Below are 11,246 nucleotides of genomic sequence, written 5' to 3'. Positions count from 1 at the left end.
TGTTAATGAGTCTTCCTCCAATCTTCATATAACCCAGCTTCTCGGATTATTTGCTCAACATACAGGTTGAAGAAGTATGGTGAAAGAATGCAAACCTGTGGCACACCTTTCTTTATGTTAAACCATTCAGTGTTCCCATGTTCTATTAAAATAACTACCTCTTGATCCATGTATAGATTCCTCATGAGCACAATTAAGTGTTCAGGAATACTCATACTTTTCAGTGTTGTCCATAGCTTGTCATATCCACACAATCAAAAGCTTTTGCTTAGTCAATAAAACACACATAAACATCTTTCTGGTATTCTCTGCTTTCAGCCAAGATCCATTGGACATCAGCAGTGATATTCCTCATTCTGTGTCCTCTTCTGAATCCGGCTTGAACTTTTGCAAGTTCTCTGTCAATGTATGCTTGCAGCCATTTCTATATTACCTTTGATAAAACTTTACTTGCATGAGGTTTCAAAGATATTGTCTGATGATTTCCGCATTCTGTTGGGTCACCTCTTTTTGGAATGGGCACAAACATGGATGTCTTCCAATCAGTTGGCCAGTTAGTTGTCTTCCAGATTTCTTGGCATAGATGAGTGAGTGACTCCAGTTCCACCTCACTTACTTGAAAGATTTCAAGTTATGTTCCATCAATCAATTCCTGGTGCCTTGTTCTTTGCCAATTCCTTCAATGCACCTTGGACTTCTTTCTTTGGTATCATTGGCTCTTGATTATGTGCTTCCTCTTAAAATGGATAAACATCAACAATTTCCTTTGGTACAGTGTCTCTGTGTATCTTTCATCTTCTTTGATTCTTTCTGCATCATTTGATAATTTTCCCAGAGAATCCTTCACTAAGGAAAGCCAAGGCTTGAATTTTTTCTTCATTTCCCCCAGCTTGAGAAATGCTGAGCAGTCCTTCCAGATCTTCGCAAATATTTTGTTGTAATATTTAACTTTGTCTTCTCTAGCTGACCTTTGAAATTTTGTGTTCAGCTCTTATACCTCCTCATTTCTTCCATTTGCTTTAGCATCTTTATGCTGGAGAGCAAGTTTCAGTGTCTCATCTGACATCAGTTTTGATGTTTTCCTTCTTTCTTGTCTTCTTAATGACTTTTCCTTTCTTCATATATGATGTTCTTGATGTTACCCCCAAATTTCTGGCCTTCAGTCCTTAGTATTTAATGTATCAAGTCTTTTCTTCAGATGGTCTCTAAATTCAGGTAGGATATATTCAAGGTCATACTTGGACTCTCATGAACTTGTTTTCATTTTCTTCTGCTTAAGTTTGAATTTCCATATGAGCAATTCATGGTCTGTTTCACAATCTGATCCTGGCCTTGTTATGGCTGATAATATGGAATTTTTCCATCGTTTCCTTCCACATATGTAGTTAATTTGATTTCTGTGTATTCCATCTGGTGAGGTCCTGTGTATAATCGTCTCTTATGCTATCTAAAGAAGTATTTGAAATGATACAAATCTTTGATTTTGCAGTTCTATCATGTGATCTCCAGTATCATTTGTATCACCAAGGCCATATTTTCCAACTACTGACCTTTCCTCTTTGTTCCCAACCTTTGCATTCCAGTCACCACTAATTATCAACACATCTTGATTTCATGTCTGATCAATTTCAGATTGAAGAAGTTGGTAGAATTCTTCTATTTCATCCTCACTGGCTTTAGTGGTTGGTGCATAAATTTGAATAATAATGGTATTAACATTATGCATATAAAGTTTATTTCATCAATGATAAATTATATATTTTCATTAAACTACTTTATCTTTCTCTTACTTCTCATTTGTTTTAGAAAGAGAATGCAGTGTTCCTATGTTACCAAAAACCTTAGAAGCCTCACCTAAGAAAAACAAATATAAAGTTGGAGATGTACTGAAGTTTTCCTGTTCACAGAAATATCAAATAGTGGGACCAGATTCAATTCAATGCTACTACTTTGGATGGTCCCCTAAAATTCCAATATGTAAAGGTGACTATCTTACCATTGATGCAAAAAGCAGCCCTGGGGCACTACAGGATAAACACTGGATTGCTAATCACAAGGTCAAAGCTCAAACTCACCAGCTACTCCACAGGACAAAGATAGAGATTTCTATTCATTCCTGTAAATATTCATAGCCTCAGAAACCCTACATAGGGTCACTGAGTTGGAATTGCCCTATGGCAGTGTGTTTGGTTCTTTGTTAATTGATGCAACAAGAACTTTGTTTTTAGATATTTGTATATATTTTTTCTGTTTTTCATTTTCTGTGGTCTTTAAGATTATTTATAATCCAACACATTAAATGAAAGATGTTATGCCTGGGAAGGATATGGGTTGGGTGGTAGGCAGGTCATGGTAGGCAGGTCACAGAAATACCTTTCCCACTGGTCCCTAAAATGTATTGTGTAATTCAGAGATACATATATGGCATCCAAGATTAGAGACACTTCTTTTGTTTCTTTTCCTTTACTTATACTGCCACTACTAATGAAAAAGTTATACAGATGGACCGTAACTCAAGTTTCATTGTGTTTGTCTAAACTACAGCCAAACCACTTAAAGTCAACCCAATCACTTGTATGGTTTAGTCCATGCTAAAATATGTTAATCCACAGATTGTCCCAAGTGATAGGATTAGTATAAAAAAATCTTGAAACAATGTTTCCCTGGAGAATGAATACTACTTCAATTTATATAGCAATATTTGTTAATCTGTGCACATATTTAGTAGCCCTGGTAGCAAAGTGGGTTTTGAGTTGGGCTGTTTATTGCAAGGCTAGCAGTTCAAATCCAACAATTGCACTAAGGGAGAAAGATGAGCCTTTCTGCTCCTGCATAAATTTACCACTCCAGATAATCTATATAGGGTTACTTTGAGTCAGAACGAATTCAACGGCACACAGCCCCATCACCACCACTACACATCTCATAAAAATCCAAAATTATTGTACGTATTTGAAAGAGTTAAGTATGACAACCATCAATGAACTAATTCATTTTAAAAACAAAACAAACCAAAATCCATTGACACAGAGCAATACCGGCTCATAGCGATCCTATTCGGCAGAATAGAACCGCCCCATAGGGTTTCCAAGTAAGCAAATTGCCACGTTTTTCTAGTACATAATAGATATTGGGACACTGACCTCTCATTCAGTTAGCAACTGAGCCCTAACCCCAGGCTTTTAAATGCAGTCTAAATAGCAGAATTGGAAAATAGGAATATGGGGTAAGCACCATTCCTTTTTCATGGTTTAAGAATGCTGTAATAAAAGAAATAACAAATTGGAGATCTATATTTTGCTTATTTTGTTTTATTGTAATATGAACTACTTAACAATTGTTTAAATGATAGTATTTGTGTTTTAGAGCAGGTAAAATCATGTGGCCCACCTCCTCAACTGCTCAATGGGGAAGTTAAAGAGACAAAGAAAGAAGAATATAAGCATAAAGAAGTGGTGGAATGTGATTGCAATCCCAAATTCCTATTGAAGGGGTCTAAGAAAATCCAATGTGTTGATGGAGAATGGACAACTTTGCCTATATGTGTTGGTAATATACATAAAATCAGAAAAAATATATTCATATAAAAACAAGTTATGTTATAAAGATAAACTTATTCTTGTGAAATTTCACAGAGGAAGAGAGTACATGTGGCGATATCCCTGCACTTGAACACGGCTATAGTTTGCCCTCTGAACCTCCTTATCACCATGGAACTGTAGTGGAGTTCAGTTGTGAAGATTCATTTATGATGAATGGACACAAATTTATTAGATGTGTTCGTGGAGTGTGGACTGAACTTCCTCAGTGCATTGGTGAGAATATGCTTCTATAATTAACATTTAACAAGATTTCATATACTTACTGTAAAAATGTATTTAGAAATATTGTTGAAAACCTCAGGCTTTAAGTTATAATGAATCTAATAATTTATTCTCTATAACACAATATATGTTTACAGGGTAAAAATATAAACTAGTAGCAATATATTCTTGCATTCCTGATATTAATATAGTTTATTTCTATGAATGTGAAGCTGAATGTTACTTATAGATTGCCATATTATACAAAGTAAAACACAAAGTGTCAGGAAAACTAGAACTATTTTGCATAAATATCATTATTGTTATTCTACGACTTATTCTGTCAGTTCCAGGAAAATGAAGACATAAAGTTGAGAAAATGCCCATTTTGCTTCTCTCTTCTCTCTCAAAGCTAGCAATGTTCATTTCTCAGACTATTTCAAATACAGCAGGAAATAGTAAATGTGCTGCAAAGTAGGTGGCCATAGACTATCCCAATCAGAATATAAATAATTTAGTGTCCTCAGACAGTGGTGGCTGGATCAGGAAACAAATCTGATGGACTTCTACCTGTCCATGATTCATCCTGCTTCTTGATGGCTAGGTCTAACTGGCAGGAGGGGGTCCTGATTCACATGTCCTTTAAATGGGTGTTATGGAAACTCTATTTGATTCCTTCATTCAAAGATTTCTCGATATCCACTGTTATTTAATCTTTAGATTTCTATATATTAATTAATCCCAGGCAATGGTGAAGCTGAGACTCAAATTCCATCGAAGTAGGAATTTGTACCTGTTTTGTTAACCGCTGTATTCTCAACATCCAAAAGATTGAATGACATATAGTAACATTAAATTAAGAGTTTGTGAAATGAATCAGTAAACTGTTGCTGATTAATCCTCACATTTTTTAATTAACAAGTTCTTGATCATGGCATGGCCAATTCTTTCTGATACAACCTCACTTTTGTCCTCTCTAATCTCACCATTTTGGGAGAGAACAAGTGGGGGAAGGATCAGAACAGACACGAACCCCTGACAGAACTGAGGAGATAAAGGTGTGGACACTCATTTTTTTTTTTTTTTTTCGTATCTGTTCATTGTTCATTGGTCTCTCGCTGACTGCGCACCTCCATTCTAATAACTATAAGGGATACCTGAGCGAATGGATACCCCATCCCACCCCTGGAGGGTTCTATTACGCATGCACAGAGATCTTGAAATTTAAAGTGACATTTTCGACATAACCCCAAATGGCCACCAGTCATCTGTTAGTTGTACTGTGGTGGCTTGTGAGTTTCTATGATTCTGAGGGCTATGCCACCGGTATTTTAAATAACCAGCAGGGTCAACCATGGGAGACAAGCTTCAGATGAGCTTCCAGACAAAGACAGACTAAGAAGAAAGAGTGATGAACTTCTTCCAAATCTTTAGTCACTGAAAACCTTATAAATAGCAGAGAAACACTGTCAGATACCCTGCTAGAAAATGAGCTCAGGTTGGAAGGCACTCAAAATGCGACTGGGGAAGGGATGCCTCCTCAAAGTAGAGTTGACCATGATGGCGTGAATGGAGTTACGCTCGTAGGAGAAAAGCCCACAGAAACTTCATTTGCTGATGGGGCACAACTCAAAATGAAGAGAAACAGCTGTAAACATCCACTGAAAATCAGAACATGGAACGAAGCATGAAACTTGGAAAACTGGAATTTGCCAAAAATGAAATGGAACACATAAACATCGATGTCTTAGGCATTAGTGAGCTGAAATGGACTGGCATTGGCCATTTCGAATCTCACAACCACATGGTTTACTATGCCGGGAATGACAAATTGAAAAGGAATGGTGTTTCATTCATTGTCGAAAAGAAAATATCCAGATCAGTCACGAGGTACAATGCTGTATGTGATAGGGCAATATCCATGCACTTTCAAGGAAGCCCAGTTAATACCACTAGTATTCAAATTTTTGCACCAACCACTAAAGCCAGCAAGGGTGAAATAGAAGAATTCTACTAACTTCTTCAATTTGAAATTGATCAAACTTGTAATCACGATGTATTGCTCATTACTGGTGATTGGAATGCAAATGTTGGGAGCAAAGAGGAAAGACCAGTAGTTGGAAAATATGGCCTTGGTGATAGAAATGATGTTAGAGAAGGCATGACAGAATTCTGCAAAACCAATGATTTGTTCATTTCAGATACTTTCTTTAGACAGCATAACAGACAGCTATACACATGGACCTTGCCAGATGGAATACATAGAAACCAAATTGACTACATCTGTGGAAGGAGAAGATGGAAAAGCTCCATATCATCAGTCAAAAAAATGCCAGGGGCAGACTGTGGAACAGACCATCAATTACTCATATGTAAATTCAAACTGAAGCTGAAGAAAATGAAAACAAGCCCACGAGAGCCAAAATATGACCTTGAATATGTCCCACCTGAATTTAGAGATCATCTGAAGAACAGATTTGATACATTAAACACTAAAGACCGAAGACCAGAAGAGTTGTGGGATGACATCAAGAACATCATACGTGAAGAGAGCAAAAAGTCATTAAGAAGACAAGAAAGAAGGAAAAGGTCAAAGTGGATGTCAGAAGAGACTCTGAAACTTGCTCTCCAGCGTAGAGATGCTTAAGTAAATTGAAGAAATGAGGAGGTCCAAGAGCTGAACAGAAAATTTCATAGATCAGCTCTAGAAGATAAAGACAAATATAATAAAATGTGCAAATATCTGGAATAAGAAAACCAAAAAGGAAGAACACGCTTAGCATTTCTTAGCTGGGGAAACTAAAGAAAAAAATCAAGCCTCGACTTTCGTTATTGAAAGATTCTCTGGGCAAATTATTGAATGATGCAGAAAGCTTGAAGAGAAGATCAGAGGAATACAGAGTCACTGTACCAAGGGGTAATGGTTGATGTTTTGCTTCCAGAGGGAGCATATGATCAAGAGCCAATGATACTGAAGGAGGAAGTCCTAGGTACATTGAAGGAATTGGCAAAGAACAAGGCACTAGGAATTAATAGAATACAAATTGAAATCTTTCAAGAAAGTGAGGCAGCACTGGAGGCACTCACTCATTTGTGCCAAGAAATTTGGAAAACAACTATATGGCCTACTGATTGGAAGAGATCTCATTTGGAATTGTGCCCATTCCAAAGATAGGTGACCCAATGGAATACAGAAATCATTGGACAATCTCTTTGATGTCACAAGCGAGGAAAGTTTTGCTAAAGGTAATATGGAAATAGCTACAAACATACATTGACAGAGATTTTCCAGAGGTTCAAGCCGGATTCAGAAGCGGCCGTGGAACAAGGGATATCATTGCTCATGTCCGATGGATCTTGGCTGAAAGCAGAGAATATCAGAAAGATGTTTACCTGTGCTTTATTGATATGCAAAGGCTTTCGATTGTGTGGCTCAGGACAAGCTATGGACAACATTGCTAAGTATGAGTATTCAGGAACACTTAATTGTACTCATGAGGAATCTGTACCTGGACCAAGAAGCAGTTGTTCTAACAGAACATGGGAACACTGAATGTTTTAAAATTAAAAAAGGTGTGCGACAAGGTTGTATTATTTCACCATACTTACTCAACATGGATGCTGAGCAAATAATATGAGAAGCTGTGTTCTATGAAGAAAAACTTGTCATCAGGATTGGAGGAAGACTCACTAACAACCTACGATATACAGATGATGCAACCTTGCTTGCTGAAAGTGAAGAGGACATAAAAAATTAATGATGAAGATCAAAGAGCACAGCCTTCAGTATGGATTGTACCTCAATGTCAGGAAAACAAAAATCCTCTCCACTGGACCAATAAACAACATTCTTATCAACGGAGAAAAGATTGAAGTTGTTAAGGACTTCATTCTTCTTGGATCAATTATCACACTCATAGACGCAGCAGTCAAGAGATCAGATGACGTATTGCATTAGCCAAATCTGCTTCACAAAGATTTTTTAAAGTATTGAAGAGCAAAGATGTCAGCTTGAGGACTAAGGTGCGCCTGACCCAAGGCATGGTATTTTCAGTAACCTCATATACATGTGAAAGCTGGACAGGGAATAAGGAAGACCATCGAAGAATTGATGGCTTTGAGTTATGGTGTTGGAGGAGAATACTAAAAGTGCCATGGGCAGCCAAAAGAACTTACAGATCTGTTTTGGATGAAGTGCAGCCAGAGTGCTCCTTAAAGGCCAAAACGGCCAAACTTCATCTCTCATACTTTGGACATATTGTCTGGAGGGAACAGTCGCTGGAGAAGGATATCATGTTTGGTAAGATGGAGGGTCAGAGAAAAACAGAAAGACCCCCAAAGAGATGGACTGGCCAGGTGGCAGCATCGATGGACTCAAGTGTGGCAACAGTAGTGAGGTTGGCCCAGGTTCGAACATTTTTTCATTCTGCTGTGCAAAAGATCTCTATGAGTCAGTGCCGATTCGATGGCACCTTATAACAACAACAATCTCAATAAAGAGCTCTGGTAGCGTAGTGGTTATGAGTCGGACGGGCAACCTCAAGGTCAGCAGTTCAAAACTAACAGCAGTTCATCTGGAGAAAGATGAGGCGTTCCACTCCCGTAAAGATTTACAGCCTCGGAGACCCTGTGCAGGGTCGCTATAGGTCATTACCGACTCCACGGTATTTAACAACAGCAATCTCAATAAATAAATGATTTCACCTCTTTCTACATGGATGGAAACTCAAGATAGTATCAGGCATGAGAACTTACAGCTTTTAATTCTAACCAGTATCAAAACCCTAGCTTCAATTATTATGTCATTTTGAACGCAGAATTGCCTCTTAAATTTAATTCTCCACAGATATTTGGCTACTGTAGACCTTTAAAAAGTATAAAAACAAATGCGTTGCCTTTGAGTCAATTTTAAGTCACTTATGAGACAGAGCATAAGTGCCTCAGAGGGTGTCCAAGGCGGATTGCCATGTTTTTCTCCCAGGGATCAACTAGAAAGCTGGGTCAGTTGGTGGGTTTGAACTGCTAACCTTTGGATTAGCAGCCACGTTCTTACTCCACAATAATGTATTTTGATCTCTTTCTATTCTGGGATCTTCACTCTTACAGACATGTTTATTTTTCTTCTAATAAACCAATCCACTCACAAAACCATCTGTCACATGACATATCAATTACAGTACTTCTTGACATAGACCTCCTTGCAATTACTCTCCATCAAAGACTATCCTGCTTTGTCTCCAGTAATACTCTAGACCATATGATAGGTTAATTCTTCCTAAAAAGGAGAATTTTCCCTTAAAGGCTCTGATATATTTTAAACCAGCCTCCTTTCTTTCCAAGTTACATTACAAATCTTTACTTTTCTTTGCCTAGTTATTTGACATTTTTAAATTCTGTTGAATCTCAATAAACTTTGCTTTTTATAATAATGAACAACAAATATTATCAAAGACATACATGTTATCAAATACAAGATAGACTCCTATAATCTTAGAATTATTGAAATATGCAGCTATATAAGCGTGATCTATATATTAACTCATTTGGATGAGCAAATATTTATTAATATGAAATTATAATGCTGTTTGATTTCCAGATGTTCTGAAATAGCGTCTCAAGATCATTAGCTTTTTTTAAAGTTTTTATTGTGAATTGGGTGATAGTTTACATGGCAGAACATCAGCTTTACATTCATCCTATAGTATGTTGTTTTATTGCAATGACTACAATCCCCTCCATGCATCATCATTCAACAACATTTGCTTCTATTCCCTCAGTTGTTGTTGTTTTTTTTTTTTTTTTGAGGGGGGGGGAGGATGTATACCAAAGCATTTGAGAATATACAACCATTCAAACAACCAAAGGGCACACCCCACAAACCCACCCCCTGGCCATTAGCAAACAGCCCCTTTACTTCTCTGAGTTCAGATTCCCCAACCGCTTCATCTCTCCACGTCATTTCTCTGCCTCCATCTCTGGTGTCACTACTTCTCTAGATAGGTTCCTGCACTCCACTCTTCTCCCTTGATGGTCCCAGGGTCCTCTGCTCCTGGACTGCAAGATCAACCACTCCCCTCCTTTAATTACAAAGTTTCTACCTTTACATTTGCAACACTCACAATCAGTCCTAATAGCAATTAGTCATTATTGAACCACACGAATCTTGTCCTCATCTCCTTTCACCAGCCCCATCAAGACAGGTTGGAAACCACTCAGTGGAGATTCTGCCTTCCCCCACACCCTCAGAAACTAGCTCCCCCCTTGAAAGTTTGTAACCCAGTCACTTCATTCCTGTGTAGCACCCCCAGTTTGGGTAGCCAATGTCTAAGTTGCCCATCTTTGTCAACCCTGTGTACCGCGGTGGTGGGAATAATCCTCGCTCTAAGGATTTATTTCCTCTTTTGAGCTTCTACATCTGTAAGTATAGGTCAAGTTCATTAAATTGTAGTGGATTACTGTCTTTCCTCTTCTTTATTCCTCTAGTCAAGTTCTAATTAACCAGCTATTGAAGCCAGGTCAAATGGGTGCTATCTGCAAAGTATGGATGTTCTTGTGCATTTACCTCACTTCATATCAGCTGGATGCTTCACTCTCCACTCTAATCCTCTATGGCCATGTCCCTGTCCCTGGATCCAGGAGTCCCCAGGTATTACCATACTGCTGGAAAACCAGTTCTCAATCCAGGTAGACAGCAGTCTGTTGAACGTGGTCACACTTAGCTCACAGCTTCATTGCTGTTTTTCCCCACTTCCCCTTATTGGTATAATGACGTGGTCACCAGTCAGACCACATGCCTGCTCATGTATTCCGCTTGAGGCTCAGTCTTGGAACGGGATTTGCCCTGGGAGGACCAGACCACTTGCCTTGATGGCTCCCCAGCAAACAACTTCCTTGCAGTGAGTTGGACTGTCATTAATGTTATTTATTTTTCCTGCCAGTCTTTCTTTCAAGAAGTATCTTCTGTTCTTCTAGCAGCTCCAGGCTGGTCTGCTTGTTCTTTCAAGTGGAAATTTTCCTCCTCAGAAGATTCTGGATGGGTCAAAATCATTAAATTTTATAATAGGTTGTAATTTTTAGCACTCAATTTCTTATTTCATATAGCTGTTTTGGTTTTTCTAGTCATCTTTAAGAGATCTGTTAAAATATTCAAATTCTGTACAATACATCTTCGATATCAGTTTTTAAATTTTATTTCATTACTTTTCTAAAAATACATTCAATGGCACTTTTTTTCCAAGTAAATTTTTTAATCAATAATGCTTTTAGATTATTGATTTTAAAAATATAATCTCTCTTGAGAACAGGGAAGCAAAGAAATATGCACATTTCAAGTGTATGCCCATGTTATGTTGAATGCTTACTGATGATACGGTGTAGATCATTCAGAAAAAGGGACTTCTTAGACTCTTCTAATTGCAAAAGTGTAAAACATATTTATGACAG

The 11,246-nt window shown here is 37.8% G+C and overlaps 1 protein-coding gene across 1 annotated transcript in view; it reads left to right on the top strand.

Annotated features, from left to right (window-relative positions):
* Positions 1-11,246, top strand: part of LOC102824771 (complement factor H-like) — a 522,059-nt gene that overhangs the window by 183,059 nt on the left and 327,754 nt on the right. The window contains 3 exon segments of the mRNA XM_006834236.1: positions 1,807-1,983; positions 3,367-3,549; positions 3,636-3,815. Of these exon segments, the coding sequence (XP_006834299.1) occupies positions 1,807-1,983; positions 3,367-3,549; positions 3,636-3,815 (540 nt within the window).

Source organism: Chrysochloris asiatica, unplaced genomic scaffold, assembly GCF_000296735.1.
Source record: "Chrysochloris asiatica unplaced genomic scaffold, ChrAsi1.0 scaffold00009, whole genome shotgun sequence".
NCBI lineage: Eukaryota > Metazoa > Chordata > Mammalia > Afrosoricida > Chrysochloridae > Chrysochloris > Chrysochloris asiatica.
This window is presented reverse-complemented; position numbering and strand designations above follow the sequence as displayed.